At 41.3% G+C, this 27,736-nt stretch overlaps 1 protein-coding gene across 2 annotated transcripts in view; it reads right to left on the bottom strand.

Annotated features, from left to right (window-relative positions):
• Positions 1-1,836: 1,836 nt before the first annotated feature.
• Positions 1,837-27,736, bottom strand: part of sugt1 (SGT1 homolog, MIS12 kinetochore complex assembly cochaperone) — a 28,400-nt gene continuing 2,500 nt past the window's right edge. For both annotated transcript variants that reach the window (XM_022195265.2, XM_022195266.2), the window contains exons 5-13: positions 27,259-27,329; positions 25,221-25,274; positions 22,288-22,316; positions 22,042-22,064; positions 21,317-21,413; positions 19,779-19,886; positions 7,936-8,026; positions 5,844-6,016; positions 1,837-2,644 (exon numbers count right to left, since the gene is read on the bottom strand). In XM_022195265.2, coding sequence (XP_022050957.1) covers positions 2,543-2,644; positions 5,844-6,016; positions 7,936-8,026; positions 19,779-19,886; positions 21,317-21,413; positions 22,042-22,064; positions 22,288-22,316; positions 25,221-25,274; positions 27,259-27,329 — 748 coding nt within the window. In that variant the 3' untranslated portion in view covers positions 1,837-2,542. The remainder of the gene's footprint in view (positions 2,645-5,843; positions 6,017-7,935; positions 8,027-19,778; positions 19,887-21,316; positions 21,414-22,041; positions 22,065-22,287; positions 22,317-25,220; positions 25,275-27,258; positions 27,330-27,736) is intronic.

Below are 27,736 nucleotides of genomic sequence, written 5' to 3'. Positions count from 1 at the left end.
TGATATGCAGCATCCAGCAGCTCCACACCATTTTAACCCTCCTGTTGTCCTCATTTACAGGCACCAAAAATATTTTCCTTGTCTGAAAAAAAATCCAAAAATTCCGCAAAAAAAAAAAAAAATCTGAAAATTTGCAAAACCTGCAGGAAGAAAATTCCAATAACTCCGTAAGTTTGTCTTAAAAGTTTTATTTTAAATAATCCTCCAAATTTGGCAAGGAAATTCTTGTAAATATTTTCAAAAAAATTAGTAAAAATCTTGCAAAAATCCTAAAGTGATTACATATATATCAATACAACTTCTAATATTTTCTTTAAGAACATTCACATAAAAATCAACCAAAATCCAGCGAAATTCGCTGGATTTTGGTTGATTTTTATGTGAATGTTCTTCAAGAAACATTTTTAGAATTTTTTTTTTCCCCACCAAAATGATGAACACGTGGACATCAGAAGTTTCACTGTGAAAATAGATATATTTTCCACATTTTCAAACTTTAAAACGGGTCAATTTTGACCCGCTGGACGACAGAGGGGTTAAAGCATGTAAAACACCAGCCATTTATCTAAAGGAGAAGCTTGTATTCATAGTCTTTCACTCTTTGCTTTCTGTAAATAAATATACAGGGAAGCTCAATAGCAGCTGCCTGCCCTGAATAGCATCTACTGCTTGTTTTACTTATCAATTTAGCGAGAAATATTTTTGACTCCTGTGTTTTTCCCCTATTTGTTCTCATGAGTAGCTCTCATTAAAACGATGTGCTGTTCGCTTCCTCTCACAAACTTTCATCTAAACGTATTTTTATCTGCATTGAAGAGGCTATATCAAAGTGCAATATCGGTGAATAAACTTTTTTAAGTAAACTCTCAAGCGTCACCTCTCTATTTTGACCAAATGACTTCATATATCTGTTTGTACGTTTATTTGGGTGCATTTGGAGACACTCTCTCCTCCTCTTTCGCACTCCAAAAAAAAAAAAAAAAACAGTTTGGAAAGTGTCACATCTGGTAGCTGCTCCAAAGGGATGAGCAGAAAGAAGTTTCCAGAGTTCTTTAATGTGAGAGTTGCAGCTCTAGAACTCTTTAATGAGACTAAAGACTCTGTAGCCGTCACGCTCCCAGATCTTACCCACGATGCAAAGCGCTTAGCTCCCTTTTGATGTCACAGAGCTGCCTGGGGCGGGGGTAGGGGGTAAGGATGGGGGCGGTGTGTTTGTGTGTGTGTGTGTGTGTCACGGATACTGGAGGAGTGTGTGTGTTTGTGCGCGAGGAGGAGAAAAAAGAAAAAAAGTGCTACGAAGCTAAGAGTTCCATCCAGAGTCACAAATGGGCGTTTGATCGTCACGAGAGATGAAACGATGTGTGATGAATTTAACACTTAACTCAGTGTGAGAGGCTTGATGATGCGGTTAGGAAGCTGATCCATATTAATGCTCTCTCGCCTCGGCAGGACGCCCCCTCACAGTTTCAGCTGCCGCATATGTGTGGTTGGAGAGCAGGGGAGGCGCCCCGCTCTCCCACATCTCCCGGTGTTAAATCACTGCTCCACCTTCGGGCTGTATCCTCGCCTGCCGGCCAAACAACTCGGGGCTCTTCTACTCGATACCAATCGAACCGCAATACGCAAACCATATCCTCGAGCTGTCAGCCGTATCAGAACTGCCTGCGCTCGTATCAGCAATACCACATTTTATCGCTCCCAGCTCATAATCACACAGCACGGCTCCCTGTCATAATATATTGCTGTTTTTGTGTCTGAGTGATCTATTCCTAGACTTTCCAATATGTCCAAAAAACACTTTCCGCAGACTTACAAACCATAAAACACGAGACAAAGTTTGTGAGCCAAACAACAAATCTTTTATTTACACTGAAGCTTGAGTCACACTGAGGGAACGACCGGTGCTAAGCCACTGGCTGACATGTCACACAGATTCCAGACGAGTCAGTGTGCCGAGTATTGCTGTTGACTTTCTACTGAGTACACAGGAAGGAAAAGAACCCAAGAGCCAAGACACCCATTCGTAGTTAGAATAGAAATATCTCAGCTGGTTGCTGTTTCTAGCAACTTTACATTTTTGTACAAGAGCTGAAAACAATGAATCTTAAAAGGCTCCAAAATAAAAATGGGGAAAACCAGGAGAGAAAAAGAAGCCGATTTGATGAAGCTGAAGTTGAGTATTTTAGGTCTGGAGTCGCATTTCAATCCAGACTTAGGTCCCTTTTGAGTTCATTGGGCTTTAACAAAATCTGATAAAGTAAATCAATCCGTTCAACAGATTATTCAAATCAACCGACCCGATCCGGTCAAGAGCTGTTGCAGAGAGTAGGCCGTGTGTGGTTTGGTGGAGTGATAGTGGGAACGCTGTGGCTCCCTGCACTTAGTGAAAAACACCGGAGCAACAACACAAGAAAGAAGCAATGAAGAGGACGGCCACGCGGGCTGCAGAGCAACGAGGAGCTCCCAAGGACAAACGTGAAGAGAGATGGCGTAAAATCAAAAAAACGAGGAAAGAGAGGGGAGCGAGAGAGGAGGGAGGTGCTCAGTACTTCTTGAACTCGACGTCATCCGGTGGGCTCATTTCCACTTTTCTCTTGCCCACATCTTTCCAGTTGGTGCTCAGGACCGTACCACCTGACTCCATCTGCACAGGGAGAGAGACAGGAGAAAAATGAGCCGATCCAGCGAAGTAAAGCATCTCCTTCTCTGCTTAAAAATTCTCCAGGCTTCGATAAGTCCGCTGCAGCGTGTTCCATGAATGCAACTCTAATGGGTCACATGGTTGAAGCTGAAATGCAGCAACGACTGCTCGACATTAATGTCAAAACACAGTCGGCTTCAGGTTGCATGTTAGAAATGACAGAAAACCCTTTGACAAGTTGTGCTCAGTCATCCAGAGATCATGTCATTAACAACACAGAAAGCTGACACACTCCAATCACTCAATCAACATGTAATTGCAATCATTCACACTTCCTTCCTTACACTTTAATACACTTACAGAAGCTCATTAATTAGACAATCTGTTCCTGCTGCATCAGTCATCGCTGCATTCGCTTCATTTAAAATTATGCAAATAGAGTAAACAAATGGAGCTTTAATGTTTCGTAGCTCTATTAAAGTTTCATTTGACGAAAATTGTGTATGTTCCAACCTGGGCTTTGTTGCCTTCTGACTGTGAGCTATGCTAACATTTCACTCGCTGCCTCTGTTGTAGAGATTGGGCAAACACCAACCTGGCAAAATGATGTGTATACTGGAACGGATGCTTCTGTACAAGTGTGAGGCTGCGGGTCGCTGTCACTGCAGGCTGTGGGCATGTTACAGAAGGTTTGTTTGGGCCAAATAAACTCATGAGCCAGCAGTCAAATAACACAAAGCACAATTTGCTTTGTTTACCTACTGAGCACACCTTTAATGCCGGACAAATTGCAGCTCACATCAACATTAGTTACGTTTCTACCGAGTGAAAAGACCACAGCTGGCTCAGCGTAAAGGTCAGCTTTCCACATGGTACGTAGAGAGACTGAAACCCCTTTGAAGCAGCCTCTCAGGACATTTATAGCTACATGAAAGTGTGACAGTGTCGAGCTGACGGTCAGAAGATCGCCTTGTTCCGGACTGAAATATCTCACCAACCACAGGGTAGATCATCAGGCAGGAAATTTCTTACAAACTATTATGGCTCCTGCAACTTTGATGACCCCCTGGCTTTTTCTCCGGCACCCCACGAGGTTAACATTTGTAGTATTAATTGAAATGTCTTATTAGCAGCGTTTGGTTAAATCAGGGTTTCTCTTTTGCAAGTACAGATTCCAAAGTATAGACTCCAAAGTACAGACTCCCGGGAATGGGAGAACACATCGTTAAAGTGCAATTGAAAAACCAGCGTACTTAATGACGTCATCACTCATCTACTGCGATTATTTTTACCAGGGGTGTCACACATATGGACCACGGGCCAAAACCAGATGGTTCATTTCAGCCCGCAGGACAATTTTACGTGTAAAAACAACAGGAGAAGACATTAAATTGTAAATTTGTAAAAGTGTACATTTTAAATAACTTCTAGACCTTGACAAGTTGTTTTAATCATAAAGCAAAATACGTTATTTAGTTCCAGATAGCTGTGACTAAATGCTTTTGTGTCTTTGTAGATAAACTGCGATCTGTCAGCTGTGATGCACGTGTAAATGATCAACTGAGGCATAATATTATTGAAATTGAACATAATTTTCTTAAGAAATTTCAGTATGATCATCATTTTTTATAAAAATATAGTTCATTAAATGTGATCATTTTCAGAACGTACTTTTTTTTTTTAAACAAAAACAAAGAGGAAAAGTTGGACTTGTGGTGATTTCTTGGTTATTTTGTTGTGATTTTACTGGTGCGACCCACTTGAGATCAAATTAGACAATAGACGAGTTTGGCATCCCTTTACCGTGAAAAATAACAAATTAGAATTAGATATAATAAGACAGCCCTGCATATTCACATTTTAATATAAAACACACACACACACACACACATATATACATACATACATATATATATATATATATATATATATATATATGTGTGTGTGTGTGTGTGTGTGTACACACAAAGTTATTGGGGGGGGGGTCATGGAAGTTTTTTTTCAATCAAACACTTGAAAAACTATTTCCCATCTGCCCAGGACTCAGCAATACTGCAGTATGTGCCATCGATACTCATTTCATCAGTGAAACTATCACTTAAATGCAATACCTGCAAACCATCAGTCAGCGAAGCAACAAAAACGCAAAGTTTGGTTGCATGAACAAACCCCAAGCGTGCTCCCTCCCTCAGCTCATAACAGCTTATTATATCCCTTAATAAAGAAGCATCTCTCCATCACTCTCCCTGCTGGCTCTCATGCATGTTTCCCCAGGCCCTTTGCTCTGCAGGTTTACATTAAAAATAAGTCATTAAAAATGATTCATCGTGATCAACATGAACTGAAATGAAACGTTGATCATGATAGATTCTTCAGCCTTATCACACAGCGCCACATCAGCCTCAGCTCTACCATGTTAGTCAAACATACAAGCAACATTTTAGCATGTGGACATCTGGATTGAAGCAACACTGCACAGCTTCCATGGTTGCTGTTTCCTAATCATGCTGTAATATCTGATCACATTTTCCTAAAGCTGAATTGTGTTATATGAGATGTTCAAACTGTAGGAGAACAGGTACTTTGCTGGTGCCTGCCTTTATCGATCACTAAGAAGTCAGCAAGAAGAGCCGAGTTCCTTCAACTTTCTTTCAGAAGTTAAAATCTGATGATGTTCTGTTTCAGTGTCAGAAATTACTAACTTAAAATTCATTATGAAAGTTTACTTTGCTTCTATCTTTCTTTTTATTTTGCAGCAGGAAAGAAAACCTACACTGCATAGAGAAGATTACCAGCTGTGAGACAAATAAGAGACTAGAATGCAAGTATTACAATAAGTGTTTAAGTTATATAACTGATATTGGAAATAAATACCAGCACAAGATAAAAAAAATTGAGATTTAAGCTTTAACAGTTAAGAGTTGAAGATGAATGCTATTCTGATGTACTCTGTGGTAGTATAAGAGACCGAACTGGAAGGTGATAGAAAGTTGTTTTATAGTCAGAAAGCGTCAGACAGGACCCGACCTGGTTATAAAGATATGTCTGGCCGAATTCTTTAATATGTCTCTGAGAATACACTTGATATGCGAGTCAGAAATTTCCTTTAAGAAAGCATTTCTGTTGTGGATTCAGAAGATGCAACTAATGAGCGCACTTTTCAAGGTGAACAGAGTTGTAGTCACTTAATCATAATACTCACAAAGGATTTGTTCATGGCTCGTTTGACCTCGTCTGAGCCATCGGAGTAGATCTGCTTAAAGAGGCTGTTGAGTGCCGCGTCTCCCTCCAGATTCTCATTTTTCTCCTCCTCGTTCAGGTCCACCAACATCTTGTCCCATTTGCAGGTGTCGAGGGAAGACGGGGTGGACTGGTCTGATGGAGAACGAAAGTGGCGTTAGAACGGACATTGTTCATGCACAGACGGGTGACATATTTAAGAAGAAACCAACATAAAGTGTCTTACGGCGCTTTTCCATTAGCACCTACTCGGCTCGACTCTACTTGTTTTGTGAGGGTTTCCATTAGGATGTAGTACCTAGTACTATTTTAATGCCTATTTGCCTGGGGTTCCACGCAAGCTGAGTCGAGCCGATAACGTGACGTCTACAGAGTGCAGGCCACTGATTGGACAGGGAGTGACAACACACGAAAGTGACTCCTTCACGAAAACCAAACCCGCCATTTTTAGAAAAAACTGGCAACAGCAATGGTGCACACTGGTCTTCACGGAACTTGTAGGGCTGGCCCGAATAGCAGTTGGTGGGTTTCGGATATCCGACCCCAATTAATGACGAATATCTGAATATTTGATTCGATTCGTACCGTCTGACGGAGCGAGCTTCACACTACGATCGGTTTGCAACGTCCAACGGTGGGGGTGGGGGTGGATGGTTCATATCGTAACATCCGACATCGGACAAACTGATGAGACGAATACCGATCGCGCGACATCATCCGACGGTGGTGGTGGTGGTGTCTGAATTTTTGGATCTCAAAATAAATATTCAGATATCACCGTTATGACCAGATATTCGGGTCCAGTCCAAGTAATTTCCTGCAAAGGATTATAAAAGGGCCTATCTAAATCTATTTAGTAAGCCATTGGGCCACTATGTGCTGTTTAAACAGCTTTAATGCTCCTTCCCGTTGAACTCTACAGGGGGATAAACACCATTTTTCAATAAGATACTCGTTCATATGGGGGTGGAGAGTGCTGTCTGGCTCGGTACAAATTCTCCCTTCGGTGTCACTCAAAACATATTTGTATTGATTTACAGTGACCCTTCCCTCTAAGGGGACCTAAACAATGCCAGCAAAATGCCCCCCACAGCATAACAGCCTCACTGTAAGCATCAAGGCTTCAGGTTTCTCCTTTAATCTGTCACCTGCCTATAGTTCGAGGGCAAATCAGGAAGCTTTAAAGCCAGCTGAGAGGAGGAGCAGACAGCTGCTCAATAAGTGTAATGAACCAAAACGAGCTGATTTTTGTTTTCTGAGGACAAAGTTCAGATGGTCATGAATGTTTTAAGTTGTCATGTATCATCAAAAAAAAAAAAAAAAAAAAAAAAAACCACGAGGAAGAATTTCCTTGCAGGTCTAAATCAATTTCACTCACTTCGCTGCTGAACCATCCAACTCGGCTGCCGAAGAGTCACATTATGATTTGATTTCTATATTTTCGAGATGCAATACGCCCACTGTAATCCCAACAAGAGATGAAGAGGGAGAGCGAGAAATGTAATCCAGACGCAGATTTACATAAATACAGCACCAGACGCACAGCAGACAGATTCAGGCCAAGTGCGGACGTACTGCAATGCGATCCCATAAAATCAGATGTCAAATATCATGTTTTAATGTAACAGCAGTCCGAGTTAGAAGCAAGCGCTAATAAACAGGGCGTCCTCGAGACTGAGCTGGAAAAAATAGTTTGGCTGCCCACTTAACTTTTACTCCCCCTTCCACACACACACACACACACACACACTTACATAAGTAATTAATCCTGTCAGTAATAGGAGTGTGTGGGCTAAAATACTGAGTCATATTTCGCTGTCATACCTTTCCCTCTCCCTGCCTGCTTTCACCGTCAGACTAATGAAAGACTCTAGACTGCCCACTCTCATTTTAGCGCCGAACAGACAAACACAGGAGCTCGTATTGATCTTTGCAGTGTGAGAGAGAGACAGAAGTAAGAAGAGGTTGAGGGAGAAAGGGAGACGGAGTGATGAGAGCAGAGACAGGAGAACAGTTGGGGGGAAAGGGTGTAAATGCCGAAGCTGTGGACTGACTAGGATTGAAGTGTTTGATGTTGGACTCGTGTCCTGTTCCCTCCAGCTTCTCCCATCTCGTGGCATCTGTCTTCTTCATCTTGATCTCCACCTGACAGAAGAGAAGAGGAGGAAGAGAGGGAGGAAGAGAGAGAGAGATGGGGGGACAAAAGGGGAGATAACAACGTTTAAGGAAATGGCTTTCTTTGGCGTGTGGGACAAAAATAACGCTTCCATTACGGCGACATCTTAAAAGTACAGGACATCTGATCATTACTGAGGCCGGAGAGGCTCGTCTTGTTCAGAGCCGGCGTCGACTTAGCCGGTGTTTGTGTATGAGAGACGGCAAGAGAGAGAGAGAGACATCAGGGATATGCGGGGGCACAGCTCAATCTCAAACCTCACTGACAGACATACTGCACTAACGAGATGCCTGTCAGCCAGAGGGCCAGTGTGAGAGACGAGGGGGAGGCAGAGGGAGAGGGGGAGAGGGAGGAGGAGGGCGGGAGATCCTAGTTCCACACAGCAGCATCTGATCCAAATCATTACACCAGGAGAACACGGTAGAGGAGGAAAACAATGAGGGGGAGAGAGGACATGGACACACGCTTTAAACACTGAGCTGCATTGACAGGGCACATAACAGCGAGACACGCGAGCTGCAGCGCCATGCACACCCCCACATCACCACCGCCACCCATTAAAAGTGTGTGTGTGTGTGTGTTTGATATGTGTGAATGTGAAAGACAGCGCTGGTGATGTCGGTGCAATTAAGGAACATTTCTGCTCTGCTGGGCGATGTGATGATTCATTTATGAGGGTGCCAGAAGAGAAGAGGGGAACCAAGAGGTAGACGAGGTTAGGGACGAGGAGGCAGAGGAGGCTGACTGGCACCGACTGAAGCGTGAGTGAGGGCAGCAGACGGAGGGAAATAAGACAGCATGATGGCTGCTAGCTTCTCCGCCGAGGTGATGAGCTAGTGCGAGTGGCGGCGTACTGATAGATCACTTTGGTATGTGTCAGCGCTTTCTGCCCCACAAAGGGCCTCGTGCACGGCGAGGCATCTGTGCAGTGTCCGAAATTAACTTTTTGGCTCACCTGCAAAGGGCCGGAGACCTAAAAACAGAAGAGCTCTGCTGAGATTACAGGTTACCGCTCAGATAATTCATGCTCGTCTTTCATGCTTTTTTCTAGCGCCAGTTTGCGCATACAATCAGATTCCGTGTGTTAATCTCAAACAACAAAAGAGGAAATTCTTATTTTAACATCAGCTGCCACAGTTCTTTTATTGGAAGTACAGTTGGGAATAGTAGACCATGGCCTCCATCTATTCATCCCACATCGCATACACATAAGAGGCAAGTATGCTTCTACAGAAGGCCCGTCAGATGGTTGAGCATTCTTTTCCTTCGTCAGAATTAGAAGCACTGCAGCCCACAATGTTTATGACTTTTGGAAAATGACAATTTGGGACTGAGCACAGCTTGATCCTGGCTTTTCTCAAAAAGTCTGTGAAAAGGAAATTTTGAGATTTGTTTCTAAACATATACATGTCAGAGAATAACTGCTGAAAACATGTGAAAAGATAGCGCATTATGTTATACTGAACTGCGGAGTTAGACAGTTTCTTTTCTTGGCCAAACCAGACATCATGGCTGTTCATCAGCCCTCCTCCTAACACCAAATACATACACCGCATGAGGCTTTCTTCTCAATCAGGAGGTACAGTTTGATGGCTACATATGTCTTCATCCAGCAAATACATCTTCCCTTGAGGTCAGAATTTGCAGAGTAGCTCAGCTCTTTGTTTAACTTCTCTAAGGATGATGAGATAAAAAATGATGTGGATGGAAAGCTGAGGATCACCACCAACACCTGCTTCTGCTATAGTTTGTAAATCAATACAAGCTAGTTTTTCAAACTTTTATGAGACACAACTGGTATTTACAGATGATATGTTACTGATTAACAGGACTGAACTGACTATCTCCCTCCATGGGCTTCAAAGTAAAAATGAATTGTGTGAATTCACATCTAAATTGTTTGGTTTCACTGAAATGAACTTGGTTCTATTTGAACCGTTAGTACAACTCATTTGGGCTGGTGTAAAAGCCTCCATCCAGTGCCTTTAGCGGATACACCTGCACTACTACAGGGAAGAAATGGTCCTCCTTATTTCACAATTCTGAAACCTAAATTCAGTGACCTAATGATGTTTTTTTGGCTGAGTGGGTTCACATTTTTCTGAAGCATGACAAATCAGAACACGCGTTTCTACCGTATGACACTGACTTTGACAGTTTTCACTTTTTCTGTTCTTTACGTTCTCCGTGTACAAACGAGTGCAATACTTTGAATGCCTTTGTAGAGAGACAATCTGAAAATGTGCTCTGCTTTCCCCATATTTAAATATTCATTGTGTCTCGCCTGTCATCGTGACGACCAGCATTTCAACCCACCTTCAAAAGTGGCTGTCTGGAACATCCCTCTGATGAGGTTGGACAACACGTATAAACTTGTGCTCTTGTGCACAGATTTGCATATACAATAAGCGTGCGACACAAACATGCAGAGAAGTACAACCCATGTAATATGCTAGGACTGTAATTTGTAAATCTGAAGGAGTAACTACATAGCCATTGCAAAGATCACTACAGTACAAAGGTGTATATCTTGTTAGTCAACTCCTGGTGAGAGACGTTATTTCAGGGCCAGTTGTGTTCCCATCTGCTAACGAGTTTCAAACCTTAGTCTGATATGTAGCTCTCTTAAATGACATTGAAATGAAAAGCTGCTGTTAGAAAATATCTGGCTTGTTCACAATTAGTTAAAGCTACAAACCTCTGTAAATAAAAAAGAGAGACAACAGAACTGCTTAGAACTCTCAGGAGACATTTCAGTAACATATCCAATAACATCTGTTGCAAACTCCAATCACAGTGAGCAGAAACTTCACATTATTTACATATTGTAAGAAACCTGCATGATGTATGTAGCAAGTGATCTCCCTTAATTTTGGATGAAATTTCTAATTATTTATGTCACTGTTCTTTGGTCCCAACTAAAACAATGAAGCACCCTCAGTTTGCTACAGCTTTAAACACGCTAACTACAGTACATGAGAAATGCAGTATTAAAAGCCAACAGATGCACTCAATTTTCCACAATTCTTCAATTTCATTTAGCAGACGCTTTTGTCCAAAGCAACGTACATCTGAGAGCTGAAACACCACAAGCAAGGATCTAGTCAGGAGAAAACAACAAGGACAGAACAAGTTCAAAAGTCATAACAGGACCATGGTGTCTACAGGCAGTAGAAGTCCGAAACAAACTCAAAAACCAAAGTTCAAAAAACACTGACCAACTAGCCGCTACCTCCTATGTTCTAGATCTCAGCTTGCTCGATTTTCTCAACAACAACATTGAAATAATGTTAGCACGTGGTCACAACATGAACCTACAGAGTATCTGACTGACCCAGGAGACATCAGTATGTCTATGGTGATTCATTATAGTTTGCTGATCAGGCAGATGTCGTCCCCGTTTGCCAGTGCAGGCTGTGTTTGAAAAACTGATTCTGGTTTTCGAGGCAGCTCCCTGCAGCATATTAAATATTTGTTTTTTGACAGATACAGCAGCAGTTGGGGCAGAGAAGCTTTTTTGAGCTCCGTTAGTGGTCTCATGGTGCTTTGAAGACTTTAGTATATATCAAAGCGCTGATTCTAATGGCTGACATACCGATAACTGGTGTTCAGCCTAGCATGTCTTTTGTAGCAGTGCTTGTAATTCTGATTAAGTTACATCACATTTCTTTGGCTCTTTTTTTTCTTTTAATTAAGCGTTTGGATCTTTTTAGTTTAACCAAGTGGATGAACAGTTGTATATTAAGTGTAACTTTGACATAGGCATTATAAAATAATCCTAATGTGTGCTGCTTTTCACATGGTATGTGCTTTCTAGAGTCAGTTCTACAGGTCTGAGAGCTGCATGTTTCTGATCTGCAGTTACTGGCCTTACCATCCTGCCCAGTGTTGTTTCAAAGCTCATGTTTTCCTTTCTACTATCCCCTCACTCCAACCAGTGGAGGCAGACGGCCACAGACCCTGAACCTAGTCCTGCTGAAGGTTTTTTTTCCAGTTTGCTCCTAAGTGGCACCAGGGGTTTACTCAATGGCAAACTGTTGGGTTTCTGTTAAGTAAAAATATGTAAAGTTAACTTATAATATTATTGGTGCTACGTAAATAGACCAAATTGAATCCAGTTATCTTGCAGGCAAAGTACAAGTCAAGTCAAATGCATTGTCATTCCAGCCATATACAGGTATACAAGGTGTTTCAGTTTTTGGTTTTAAGAAGGCAGCATTTCAACCGCTCATCTGCTATGTTTTTCTCGATTTCTTCGAAATCACAAAAAGTCTAGTGCGGAGACAGTCTCACAAGAGGAATGGACCAAAGACCAAGCAAATTAAATGTTGTCACATTAAAATTACCAGGCAGTGCCGCAGGTGCCATTTACTGTCTTGAATATTTTCGCAGGGCTAACTGTGTGACAGAACTCAAGCCGAGGCTCTGTGTGTGTCAAAGTCTGTGTGCTTCTCTGCGTGCTCCTGGGCCATACAACATTAATCTGCTGCCACATCTGTGTTTCCTGGCTTTTAAGGGACATGGCAGGCCAGGCGCCGTGTGTGTGTTTCTGAGCGTGTGTGTGTTTCTGTGTGTATGACAGGCGAAGCGATGGCTCGTAAAGGGATGTGACAGCAGAGCCACAATCAGGGGCCACCACCCACAGGACCCCAGGGGCTGGACTATACAATACTGCACTGCGCACACACACATACACATGTGGACACACACACACACATGCTATTTACAGAGGGGCACTGGGGTCCTGTGTCGCTTGTCACATGTGTTTGTAACTACGCCGCTCTCCCCCCTCATCTACACAACTCCTCAGCAGCATCTTCTCCCTCTTTTTCCAGATGCCTGCGGATTTCAAAACAAACTCGGCCAAAAAGACACATAAATGAAATACATATAAACACTCTTAGACGTTGACAGGCATGCAAATTAAAGAGGGGAGACGCCACTTTAGCTATTTGCCGAAAAGAGATGAGTTTGGAGCTGAATGGAGGCGCGAGCGTGGACTCGAAACTGTGTTGAGTGTGTTCGTGTGCACGCCCGTGTGTGTGTGTGTGCGACAGCCGTCTGTTCTGATCAAACACACTGGTGTGTAATTGGCTCCCCGTTGTCGCGGTGACCCCTGCGGTTGGAATGTTTGTCGTGATGGAGGACAGGAGGAGGTCGCGCTGACGATAATGTGCTAGAGACGACACTCACACACACACACAGCAAATTCTTAGTTTAAATGGCACAAGTGTGTTGAAAGATTACTGTTCAGCCTCTGTGTCTTATAAGTGTGTGTGTGTGTGAGTGTGTGTGTGTGTACGCCCAGCTTAGCTTCCCCCTGCTAAGTTGTCTTTAAAGACAGCGAGGAGATGAAGCGTAAACACTGTGGAGCAAAGAGTGCAGGGCAGCCAGTTACAGAGACAGACAGACTCACTGACAGTGGTTGTGAATCAACAGCTCTGAGGGCAATGCATCTTTTTTTTTTTTAAACGCTCATTAGGGATGCATGCCAATCTGGAGAAACTTGATTTGCTGATGCCGTTGTTCATTTGAATGTTTTTATCCCCCAGTGGCTTTCTGGCTTCGGAAAATGAAACGGCTCCAAAATATTTAAATGAGACGCGCATCGAGAAAGCTGCTTAGTTTGCCGAGGTCTCTCACCCTGTCGCATACACGTGCCCAGACATTTCACCTGTAGATTTGGGAGTTTTTATGCCACCTTTAATGGTTGAGAATGCGGCAATTATCGATGAGGGTTTACGCCTTTGGTGTTGTGTGTATGTGGAGGGACCATGTGTACCCGAGGAGCCCACTGGACCAGGGAACAGTCAGGGCTTTGTGGGAGAGGAGGAGGGTTTGAACGCTTTCTCTTGTTATACCAGAAGTAGGTGTTTTTTATCAGCACGGCACAGAGACAAAGACAGAAGGTGTGTTTGTCTGTGAGGGGGCCACAGAGAGATTGACAAAACAAAGAAAAAGACGGCAAATGAGGACAAAGGCGAAAAAAAAGGAAAAAATAACAGTAACAGTAGAGAGTTGAGAGGAGTCTAAGACCATCATCAGCTGCGCTCTCTCCAAGACTGAGCCCTTGTTTAAGCTGCAACCCACGTGCACCTCTGGTATGCAGTGTCTGCTGTTGCCATGGAAAAGTGAGAAAGTGAGTGAGAGGAAGTGTTTTTTGAGAGGGGGCAGTTTCTGTGCAGGTCAGCCTCTGCTCGGCACAGTGCAGCCAGTCGATACAATGCACACAATGTAGACATTGTATATCAATGCAGAGGTTGTGTAACGCTACAAATCAAATTTCTCAACAGCTTTTTGCCATTTTGACACCATACAGCTTGTGATTGCATCAGCTATGGCCATGTACTGCCCCCTTTCATTCCTCCGGTGGCCTTGCTGTAAAATAAACTAAAATAAGCGTCATGATTGCTTTCGGTGCTCCTTGGCTCAGCTTGTTGGGGATTTTCAATGCTGACACAATTGTGTACCTTTTGAGGAACATGACCCTGTTTTTTTTTTTTTTTAAACTCTGCTTGCCCACAGATCTAAGAAAAGCATATCCAGGCTGATTCAGTACGTGATTTGAGGGGGGATGAGGGAAGCTGACATCCTTCTTGTTAGTAAAATGACCAAAATGCATCCTTCTTCTTAACCTGCCATTCCCCATGTGGTGGAGTGTTGATGTTGACGTTGATGGGTGGTGAAGGAGCAGGGAGGTGCAACAAACCACCCACTGGGTTTACTTTAACTAAGGATGTGCACGACTATTCAAAACAAGCTTCAAATCTAGTCAACCAGTCTGACATTACAATTCCATTCAATCGCCTTGTAAATTAGTAGTTAGGAACATCCTTAATTTTAGCCCACTAATCAGGAGTCGTGGTAGCAGGATGTGATCACAGACGTATGAAGGAGAACCTGATGCCGCACTAAAAGCTGCCACCCAATTCATCTAAACCGAAAGCTGCTTAGTGGTGCACACGTCAGAAAAGTTTCCAAGCAGTTTTGCGACCTAACCTCCTACAGTCTGACCTTCTGTTGGTTCCACACACCCCAATGTGAGAAAATTAAGTATTCAACAGTTTTCTCTAGACTTTCTAAACAATACTGAACCAAACGGGTAAAATTCTAATGGAGTTTTTGACAGTTAGACAAAATATATTTACCACAGCCGCTCCTTGTGCACTGACTTACTGCTGTAAAAATGCTTTTTTAGTCTGCGTGCATCATGTAAAGAACATGGAGGCTGTAGTGACACGGGTTAGCCGCTATGCTAACACGGCATAACGCTGTTCCTAGGATGTTCAGTGCAATACTATCAGGGGTGATTAGCGAACATAAAAAGTAAAATGAAAGGAGCCAATTGTGAGCTTAATTTTGCCACAAAGCTCTGTAAAGTGGAGATGAGCTGTGGACTTCAGTGATAATTGTCTTATGTGATCACCCCTCTTCATACTGTAGCGCTGTATACATGTTTTATTTGATGCATTACTATCTTTACTAAATAATCTCACAAGTGACCAGATATTTTGAGGATTTCGTGCTTCTTTTACAGCAGACAAAAGGTATATTTACCAGATGCATCGAGCTGAAGTCACAGTTTGCACATAATTTCAACAAGTCAGTCTCTAAAATTACAGTCGGCCCATTTAAGAGAAGATCATGCAAATGACAGACATGTCAACACAGGTTACATGTCTCCTTAGCATCTACTCGGTTTACTAAGGTCACGCGATTTGCATTAGTCACCTTAGTGTGGAAAAATTCCCCACTTCTGAAAAGCCGGCATAGCTAAACCAAGCCCTGAGCTGCAGCGCATTTTCTACCCAACAGACAAGTGGAGGAGTGATGTGCCTCGTGTTCATCAGGTTTAAAAATAAACTTGATATTTGTATTGTAAAACCACAACAGGCTCCATCATTGCTGTGCTGTCTTCTGAGAGGACATTTATATAATGCACACAACTAGATTCACCTTCAGTATTTAATCATCTGTCTCAATACCATTTTCACTCTGCTTCTCTCCACTTCTGTAGGTGGCTTGTGTACATTTTGTATGCCTCCTTTTCATTTCCTAAAAGGTCATCTCTCTCATGTCGTTCTAAAGATGCAATAATAGTATAATTCTATGAGGAGTAAACTTCTTTCTCCATGTGACGTTATGTCTGGTAAATAAACTCTGTGAAAAATCACTGCCATACAGTGGTATCATATCACAGTATTGAGCTGTTTACTTTTTAAATTTTTAAGTTTTACATTTGGGATCTAAGATTTCAGTCAGGAAAAAAGAAGAAAAACAGATTACAAATTTCTTAGACATTCAACAGTAAATGGTTGGTACCAAGACGATGTTGAGGTCCAACATTCAGCCCTAAATACTTCATGTTAGTCACTGACCAAACCTACGTAATGAAACCCAGTTGGCATGAAAAACATTAGTTTACACAAAACTATAAATTATAACTAGTGTTATCAAACGAAGACACACACACATATGTGTGTGTGTGTGTGTGTGTGTGTGTGTGTGTGTGTGTGTGTGTGTGTGTGTGTGTGTGTGTGTGTGTGTGTGTGTGTGCATGGTAAAATTTTTACATGATCTCAGATATCATCATGAAATATTTGTGGCAAAACCTTTTTGGTGTTTCAAAAGCTGTGGCTGCATTAGACAGACACAAACAAATATAAATTTCATTTTTTTTGTTTATTGTTTACAAGAAAAACTAAATTCTACCAAAATGACCCAATACTCAAAATTTCTTATTTTTACGGAATCAATCAATCTTAGCTTTTCAATGGGTTTTTGTAGGATTTTTTAGTGTTATGGCTGTGATTGTGCAAAAAGAAATTGCACTTGAAGATTGCGCCTGAGAGTGGTTCTTAATGTAATATTTCACAAATGCATGTTATGTCCTTTTTTTCCCACCACTGTGTATATATATATATACACATATTCACATTTCTCACGGCCAACGTGTTGTTTAGTGTCTTACATTTCGAGTCGTTTCTTTCAGCACTACCTGATCAACTGTCCATTTGCACATGCGTGACGGTAAGTCTACTTTGACAAACCGCCTGAAATGCGTTGCCAGAGGCGCTTCAGGTATTTTGAGTCATTCTACGCTTCAGATGGGTCAACTGCATTAAAATGTTTTAATCAGATTAATCATGATGATGGATTAATCTGAATTAACGCGCCCTAATTATAATTTAATTGGCTGATGTTTTACTGAGTTCCTAATAAAATCATGCATCTGTAGACGCTTCTGAAGATTCACAGTAAACAAGATTCAAAAAAAGAGAGCAAAGCTTTCTGTTGCTCTGTATTGACAAGATCGGAATGATCAATGCAGTGAAAAACCCAATCCCTCCCCCCTCAATGATTAAAAAAGAAAAATCAAAACAAGTCACACACTAAACTTGCCTCTTGATCCACAGGCTCAAACCTGACAGCGATCTAAAGCCTGAATCAGCACACACTCAGCCAGCACACTCATTAACCCACATCCTCCATAATACACACTAATTAGTCTATAGTAAAAAGTGCCCTTCCTACTCATTAGGTCCGTAATCACCTTAAACAGTGTTGAGGAAACCTCAGCAACTGCAGTCCTTCTGAATGTGTGTGTGTGTGCAGAGTGAGTGTAGGAGGGAGGATTTGTGCATATGTGTGAATCTCCTGTTAGCTGCTCAGATGAACTGTGCTAACGTCTCCACAGGAGCTGCACTGTACACAGAAAGAGTGGATTTTCTCATTTCTACTACAGCCACAGTAAGCTTTGCCAGCATTAAGGAATTATAGGTAGTGACGGCCTACTTTATACTGCTTTAAATTATTGAGCAGATTAAGATTTTGATCTCAGAGTGGTAACCCAACTAATGATCAGTCACAGTTTCAGTAAGCTGCTTAAACTCGCATCAGCATTGTTTTCTTCTTTGCCTTTTTCTGCTGACACTTGGCTCATAATCCTTTTTCGGGGGCATTTTTAATGCCTTTATTTGACAGTGGCAGTAGAGAAAGAGAAGCAGCAAATGGTCTAGTCGGCCGGAAATCGAATCACGGGTTTGCAGCTCAGAGCATTTGCATCCATGCGCGCTCGGCTATCAAGTCCTGCTGATTCATTATCTTTTTTTAACATATAAATTAAGAAAAAAACTAATTAATGATCAGCTCTTGAGACGATAAAACCCTAGATTAACAGAAACTAACATATAATTTGATGTTTTTTGGTAAAACTGCGGTTCAGAGCAGGAGAAGCCCACATTTCTCCGGGGTTTGACATTACTATGTCATATTTTCTTTATAGTGACATAAAACGCATTCTCTGACATGTTTATTAGTCTGCTCCTTTATTGTTGAGAGGAACTACTGGCACAGCAAAGACACATACAGTGCTCCAGATGATCCTGAGTAAATATTTCAATGACTTTTCATTGACTTTCAAAAACTTAGCTGAAGTGTTTCCATGACCTAAAAAGGTTGTTTCTTCCTTGTTTATGTTTTCCAGCTTAGGAAAGTTGTAAAGTGGTAAACAGATTTATATTCTGCTACAGCTGTGCTTGCTGTGGAGAAAAACATCTGAAAAATACTAATACTACTGTACGTGTAAAACAGGTTATGCAACGGATTCGGTAAAATAACCTGTTATTCCATGAAGCCATGACAGAGGAGGCATCATATTTCCTGTCTTTCCCATGACACAGATACACCTGGGAACGCTTTTAAGATATTCCAAAAATGACAGGAGCGTGATGAACTGGCAAACATGTTTTCAGCTCAGTTAGAGGCCATTTTATCATCTCAGGTTTTTGCTTATTGGTCAGCTGTGGTCAGTGTTACACCAGAAAGGATAAAAGTGAGCAAGCAGTTATTTTGTTTTGTGCTGCAGCACCAGATAACACGTCACAATACTTGAATGTACCTTTTAGGATACAATGGACCATTTAACACAACTGGTGTTTTTGAGGACACCAGTTGCATGCAGGACATGCAGGACTGACACGTACAGTTTGTTTCTGCTTCATGAACACGTCCTCTATCTCGCTAAAAGGTCTGTTAACCCTCGTGTCGTCCTGCGGGTCAAAACTGACCCGTTTTAAAATTTGAAAATGTGGAAAATAGATACATGTTCACAGTGAAACTTCTGATGTCCACATTTTCAACATTTTGGAGAAACTTTTGACCATTTTTTGGTGAAAATAAAATAAACGGTAAAAAAAATGTTTCTGTAAGAACATTCACAAAAAAAAATCTACCAAAATCCAGCAAATTTTGCTGGGTTTTGGTTGATTTTTACGTGACTGTTCTTACAGAAAATATTAGATATCTCCCGATATTAGATCAAATATTTAATCACTTTAGATATTTTTATGATTTTTTTTGAAAGATTGTTACTCATCTTTTGAAAATATTTACAAGAATTTTCTTGCCAAATTTGGGGGATTTTTTTTAAATAAAACTTTTAAGGGAAACTTTTAAGGCATTATTGGAATTTTCATCCTAAAGGTTATGCAAGTTTTCTGAAATTTGGGGATTTTTTTTTTGCTGAATTTTTGGATTTTTTTCAGACAAGGAAACAATATTTTTTGGTGTCCATAAATGAGGACAACAGGAGGGTTAAACCCATCACAGACATGTCCAAATGTATGCCAGGATATAAAACATGCATAACTGCTAATGAAAAATAAAAATGTCAAGGTTTCTCCAGCACAGTAACACCACTGACTAAATTGAGAGTCGTACCTTGGTGGTGAGGATCCTAAAGTTGCTCTGTTGGGGGATGATAGGGTGCTGGAGGTGCAGGTGGAGGCAGTAGTCCTCCCCTGATGCTAGCTTTATTGCTGCAGACAGCTGAAGAAATAAATCAAAGACAACAGATATTAGCCACGACATCACACAGGCTATAAACAAACGGTAAAACATACAACTATAAAATAGATTCTATAGCACCAAGACTCGGAAGTGATTAATAGTTGCTAGATTAAGTACATCTTTAATGATTCCCACGTTGAAACTGTTGCATCAATATTTGGATTATTCTAAACTGCAGTCCTGAGAAACCACACAAAACAAAAAAGGGAAGATAAGGAGCGAGGAGGGAGGGCGAATGTGTCAGCGTGTTCATGAGAAGAATCATCCGATGTGGCTGCTGTGACGGCTGGGAGTATCCTCACGCTGTCCCCTTCAGCCAGAAAGTGACCAGATACGAGAGGAGGGGGGTCAGACAGCTCCTAACAGCCTGTCACTCACTGGGGCTGTGGAGGTGGGCGGCTTGTTGGTTTAGAGGGACATGTCTTCAGCTGTGGCCCAAACCCTCACACTCCTAACGTGCTCATCACTTGGCACATGGCAGCACTCTTGAACAACAACACCGTCTGCTGTTTGGCCTAAGCGTACGTTCACTGTGCAATCCACTTCACCAAAAGTGGACTTTTCTGATTTGGGACCAAATAAATGTAAGAAGTAGTTCATTGGGGATAAAAGCTTAGAAAGTTAGCTAAAGTTGCTTTTGGGCAATTGCACAAAGCTATCAAAGCCTTAATATTCATTTCTAGTCGAATGCCTGTGCTGTGTGTAGGTATACAGCAGCTGCATACTCAGTCATCAGGGAAAAAAGTGGAACCACCGCCTTTCATCTTTAATTTCTTTTGTCTATACTGACCTAGTAAAAAATATATGAACTTATCTGTACTTTGCACCACAGAGAGAGCTTAACAAGTGACTGTGTTATTCGGAGCGAGTGAACTATTTCTTTTGAAATGGGGTAAACTCAGTTTGTTATTCTATTAGGAAAGACAAAGCCGTTCCCTGGGGTGCCCCGCAGTTACCCCCTCGGAGAGTGGGGGAGAGAGAAGTGGAAAGACAGAAAGTAAAAGAGAAAGAGAGGAGTGTTGTCCCCGGAGGGCTCTGCAGCTGATCCTAGATCAGTTATGCCTTCCATCTACAGACAATTAGGAGGTTGGAGAAGCTGGGGAGGGTAAACTGCTCTTAGATCTGTACTTTGGGGGCAATGTTAACAAGGCACCACTGGAGGCATAGTTGGGTCCATGGGGGGAGAGTGTGTGTGTGTGTGTGTGTGTGTGTGTGTGTGTGTGTGTGTGTGTGTGTGTGTGTGTGTGTGTGTGTGTGTGTGTGTGTGTGTGTGTGTGTGTGTGTGTGTATGAGACCCATCTAATGGGTCCCCCTGAGGAAACACCCAAGAGCGAACCCATCCCTGTTCCACAGTACAGAAAACACAGCCTCTCTTCACCTCAATGCTGCATTCAAGAGTGTGTTTATACCTCTTTTTCACTGAAGCTGACACGTACACCATCCTTGGGTACATTTTTCACCATAACTGTGACAATGACTTGATTGTCTGTTTGGTACCAGTCGTGCCTAAAAGAAAAACACACAACGGATTAAAAAAACTCGGAATAATACAGGCATTGATGACTAGGCCTCCAACTAATGATTACTTTTACTGTTGATTAATCTTTTAGATGTTTTTGTTTGGTTTAAAAACTGTCAGAAAGTCAATCTGTGTTTTTCAAAGTCACAGATGATGTCCTGAACTGCTTTGCTTTGTCTACAACCGTTCAATACTAAAAAAGAGTCAAGACAATGAGAAATATTCAAATTAAATAAGCTAAAGTTTTAAAAGCAAATTACCCAAGTTGAACAACAACAAATCAGCCAAAAAAGGAAAGCAGGCAATTAATGTAAAAGTTGATGACTAATCATGCTACAGCTCTGAATTTTACGAGAAAACATTCTATTTTGACCACTAATGTGATTACAGCAATATGGAAATTTCCTGCAGTCCAGAATACAAAATGTAAAAAGCAGCTGTCTTCATTAGCAGGCTGTTGTCTATGAACTTTGTATTTACATCACACAGAGCGGAGGTGCTTTGAAGCGCTGGGACTCGGTTAAATATCAGGCCAGCATAATAAATAAAAAAATAAACAGCTGCAAACATGAAGCAGATACCTAGATAGGGTGTATTTTATATTTATGCACTTACTTCACAGGTGGAACTGCTGGTGTCTGCGGGGTCATTCAGCCACCGAAACAGGACGACAATTAGAGAAGAAGACGCAGTGAGAAAACAAACGGATGAAACAAAAAGCGCAGAGGTTAAAAAAAAAGAAAAGAAAAATGTAACAAAAGCAGCTTAGTAAGGTTTCCTCCTTTGAAGCCAAAGCATACATGAGGTTCTACTGATGCTGAGAGCAACAATGCCCCCAGGTGGTCTTGAGGAGAAACTCACCGTGTTGACACTGCTGTTTTCTGTCTGATCTGTAGAGAAAAGAGAAAAAAAAATGGGTGTGTTGTAGGTGGAAACATTCAATACACCCTTTAACCGGCTAAATGGAACTCGAGTCTCTAAAATTTGACTGCAGGAAACTGCTGTAAAAAGACCTAAATGTACACTTGATGCTCGACAGATCAATTACAGCAGACAGATATGCAGACAGACAAACACGCGCACAAAATCTCAAAGCTTTGCCACCAGTTTGTTTACGGGTCCATCCACGCCCATTAAAAGCCCTGTGAGCCCAAGCAAGCCTGAACACCGTTTACCAGCATGCTATCATACATTATTCACTGATTTCATTACATAGAGAGAGCACAGAGAGATGAGATGATAGGAGGCGTGTTAATGTTGTCTTAATGAGGTCGCGTTTGAAATGGTGAGGAGGGGGGCTGTTAGGGGAAAAGGAAAAAAAAAGAAGCTGTGTGTCTGTGTGTGTCTGTGTACGTGTGTGTGTGTGTCTGTTCGGATGCATGTCGGGTGCCACATGTGATAGGATAACCAGGTGCCATGTGTGTTGGTGGGTGGTAAACATACTGTCACCAGAAGAAACGACGACTGCTCCCAGTGTGAGCGAGTGTGCATTTGACTGCTTGTGTGTGGGTGTGTGTGTCTTTTTGTGTGTGTGTGTGCCGTCTGCGAGCAGGCTTATGAAGGGGCTGGGTCACATCGGGGGCTTTCAAACATCAGTAACGTTAACTCTGATGAATCATACTGCTCCTGGGAGTACGTGTGCACGCGGGTGTGAAGCGTGTTTGTCAAAACTCATGCTCTTGTTTACTTGAGATGATCCAGAGGGCCCAGGCATCACCAGCAAACAGAAACACACCACCCAGACATGGCATGCATCTTTTATTGGGCTAAGCTGCTTTGCCTCCACCACTGTGAACACATACTATAGATTCACGGGCGTGTGCATGCTCATTTGTTTGATCAGATGGGCTGATCTGCTCCCTGACTGTGTCATTTAGCTTCACGTTTGATAGCAGGGAGTAAATAGTATATACTGCAGAACTTAATTTAACCCTCCTGTTGGCCTCATTTACGGACACCAAAAAATATTGCTTCCTTGTCTGAAAAAAAATCCAAAAATTCTGGAAAAAAAATCCCCAAATTTCTGAAAATTTGTAAAATCTTCAGGAAGAAAATTCCAATAATTCCTTAAATGTTTCCCTTAAAAGTTTTATTTTAAAAATGTGGCAAGGAAATTCTTGTAAATATTTTCAAAAAAATGAGTAAACATCTTCCAAAAAAATTCTAAAAATATCTAAAGTGATTCCATTTATATCAGTAAAACTTTGAACTTTCTTTTTTCCACCAAAAATGTTCACAGATTTCCCAGAAAACAACACGAGGGTTAAGTAAGTCTGTACCTTGTTTGAACTACAACTGCCACAATATTGTGAAAATATGAATAGAAATATTTAATCCCATTAAACATCTTTTTGTCTTTACTGCTTTTATCAAATCCAGTTTCAACATCAAATACAGTTTACTGTAATACTGGTTTGACCTAAGAAAAAATCTATACAAAGGCTATAAAAACTGTTACCATTTGGAAGTTTTCCCCTGAATCCATTTTCACATTTAAGGTAACTGTCATTACAATGTGACTTTTTCATCACAAATTTACAAAAAGACTCTTTCATGTCAAAGTGAAAACAGATCGACACAAACAAATGTCATTTAGTTAACAATGTTGCAAAGGACTCAAATTCAACGTGGATGAACTGTGTGGGGTTTTATTTTGAAATGCATTTATGTTTTATGTTGCCATTTCCTGTGATGAAGGAAGCTTATTTTGAAAGGCCACTTAGCGCACAGTGAACTAAAAAGCAAATGTGCACGGTAATGACGGTATGAAGCACAGAGAGAGAAACAACTGATATAAAGGTAGAGATAAATGGGAGAGTAAGGTGTAACAAGGAATATAGTTCCAGTTGAAAGTGGCAACAAGGTATGGTAATTATATCTTGTCAAGTTTATAGTTGAAAGGAAATACTGTGGTATTTTGAAGCAAGCCAATGTGACATTTCTGTGTTTTATTTTCTGTTTATCTCTTACGTTGGTCCTAAGTTGAGCTATGCTGGTCTAAGTTGGACTTACAAAACTGCAACCTGCTTTATGACCTGTAATCGCAATAAAAGACGTTCGACCATCAGACCTTGCTTTCACCAATTTTGACCGGTACACTACAAATACAAAATGTAAAACAAGTTATTGCCTGAGTCTGTTTTAAGTTGATGCACATGTCAGGCCTGCGTTGATAGGATTTAATCATTCTTGCACATCGGGACACTGCAATTTTAGTCCATTCCTCTTTGCAAAACTGCTCAAGCTCTGTCAGCCCGTACACGTATTGTGGATAAACAGCCTTTTTCAAGTCCAGACACAAAATTCCAATTGAATTGAGGTCTTGGCTCTGACTCAGCTACTCCCGAACATTCACACTGTTGTCTTCAAACCATTTCTGTGTAGCTCTGGCTGCAAGCTTCAGGTCATCGACTTGCAGGAAAACAAATCTTCTTACAAGGCTCAGTTCTCTTGCGTCAGCTTGTCATTCAGGATTTCCCTTTACTTTGCTGCATTTCATTTTACCCTCTACATTTGGAGGCTTCCAAGACGATGTCCCCACATCATGATGATGCCACCACCATGTTTTACAGTGGGGATTGTGGGTTTGTGATGATGTGCAGTGCTTGGTGTTTATCCAAATATAGCAGCTACTCTGATTGTCAAAAAGCTGAATTTAGTCCTCATCGCACCTTCCAGCTGACTTCAGATTCTCTCACATGCCTTCTGGCAACTTCTCGTCTAAACTTGTTATGAGGGGTGCCAACACCTTTTATCAGCACAATTCATCATAGACATGTGAACGAGCTACATACCTGCAATCATCTCCTCACACCGTTTGATCCAGATGTCAAAGGATTTGTCAGAAGCTGCAAAAAAAGAACGAATATGTGTGAAAATGTTTACTGGTGTTGTCTAACTTCTGTAAAATATCCTAAAAAATATCGATATTTCATACCACACGGAAAAACTGCCACAACATTACGGGCATCAAATTTTTTGAATTATTTCCGAACGGCACTCCAGCTGTTTTCTTCATACACGAAAACCTTTCGCAGAGGCTCTCCACTTATCATCTTTCTACCACCATTAAATAAAAAACACTCTGTTTAAGCAGAACAAATGAGTCGAGCAGCGACACAACTGTATGTGAATGAGTGGAGCCAGAGCTATGTGGACAGTGTATGAATGCTGTATGCTTACAACTCTTTTCTGCCTTTTTCATTCAATAGAACAACAGCAGCCTTGTCACTTGAGATCTGGAGAAGATGAGGGGTAAACTGTTCTTAGATCTGTACTATACTGTCTCCTGAAGACAAGTGGGCAACTTGCCAGATTCCCAATAAAATGACCTTTTGTAACACAATAGCAGCTCAGAAAATATGTGTCATAATATAACAATATGTTAAATATATATTTAAAAAAACATGTAAAAATATGATCATGAAATCAGTTGATGGCTTAATGACTACGATGCTGGATCAGCTGCTCATGCCAGCAGCTTTTTGCCTAAATGTTGCTTAAAGCACTAAACAGTACACGTCTTCAGGTTATTTATAAATAGAAAATGTAATTAAAAAGCGAGCGTCCTTGTTATTGTGCATACTTTGCGAGGTTAGGATGACATTCAGTTTGATGAACAGAACTAAGGTGCTGTGGCTCTGTGTTAAAGTATTGATCAAATTCACAATTTATCATTTGTTTGGCAAATGTGCTGGTGTTCCAGTTGGCAGAGGTTACAGGGGCGATCAATACAGTCAGACTACAATTTAAGACATTTCATGGATTTTTTTAAATCCTAAAAAAATAAATGAAAGATAGTAGTGACTAGGGCTGGGCGATCTGGCCAAAAAATAAAATCTAGATTTTTTTAGTCATCTTGGGGGATTATGATTTTAATCGATTTTTGTTGTTTCTTTGCGGTCTGTTTGCTATGGCTAGTGCTAGCCATCCCGCACTCCCGTAGCTGCCAGCACTCTTCCCATTCTTTAGGATGCCTCTGCCGGAGGTGCTGAAAGAGGTTAGTTGTGCTGCTACTCTTCGCTTTCACAGTACTTTTGCAAACCTTGCACATGACTGTAGTTTGCTCTGTGTCAGTCTTGTCAAAGCCGAACCACTTCCATATAATCGATGTAACATGAGGCCTTTTTCTCGCGACCAACTCTTTGTCTGTTGTTCTGTCCGCCATGACGGGGGTGTGAGTGTTTTGGCAGAAGGAGATGAGAGGCGGAAGCAAACGCCAGTGCACAAGTCGTGAAAGGCAGAAAAAGAATCTGTATTGTTATATATTTAAGCTCGCCTCGATTTTACAATTTGGCAAATTTTCAAATCGTCAGGTTTTAAAAAGACGAATTAATCGAATTAATTCGATTTATCGCCCAGCCCTAGTAGTGACATGCAAAAATATGCACATCTACTACTACTACCACCATGAAAGGAATGATAAACAACAAAGTCCCCATGTGTATGAACAGAATTTACAAGGGAGAGTTAAACAACCAGATTTCTAAATGTTCTTTGTATTTACAGTTAAGTGAGTTCCATCACTGAGTTAACTGATGATGAATGTTGTAGCTACTGCTGTGTTATCTGCAGTTTAGTAGTCAAACTTTTTACCAGATGCTTGAAAAGCCCTGGAATAAACTCCTAAGCTGCCTGCCACACACCCATAATTGTGGATTTTCACAGGTTTGGTGTAAGCAATAAATGACTGCATAACATCCTCAAGCCTAAACAATACAGGTTTAGCACTGAATTCAATGAAGAGACCGAAGCAGACAGGATACTGCTGTGAACAGCAGCAGCTAAGGAGCAGGACAACGGCAACTTGAGGCCAAAATAGGTTGTACTCACCGTCTAGTTGGTGTCCCTGCGTGAAGGCTGCATGTGCTGACTCATAGTGGTTCAGGTGGTACTCTGCTATTCTGCATTCAGGGGAGAAAAACATGCCACACGTAATTAAATCAGATCATTTTCAGAAAATAAGTGAGCTCCTCTGGCACGCAAAATTGGATCATCTGCTGTGTAAAAGCAAGACGATAAACAGGAATATTCTGAAGACAAAGAAAGAAGTGTTTAATTTTTCATCCACAGCTTTGTATTTTGAGGTCAAAACTTATCAGTAAGAATTTCAAAATCAAAGACAGTTCTGTAAACAAACCATTTTAGATTCAGCGGCAGCTAAAACCTTGAACAGGAAAAATGTTTTACTTCTATATTGCCCAACATTCTGTAAAAGTCTGTGGGGTATTAAGATTATTAAAATTATCCCGGCATGATTAAAATTATGCCGCGATTTGTGTCAAGCAAAAGAGCTGCTTTCATAAACCAC

Source organism: Acanthochromis polyacanthus, chromosome 9 (assembly GCF_021347895.1).
Source record: "Acanthochromis polyacanthus isolate Apoly-LR-REF ecotype Palm Island chromosome 9, KAUST_Apoly_ChrSc, whole genome shotgun sequence".
NCBI lineage: Eukaryota > Metazoa > Chordata > Actinopteri > Pomacentridae > Acanthochromis > Acanthochromis polyacanthus.
This window is presented reverse-complemented; position numbering and strand designations above follow the sequence as displayed.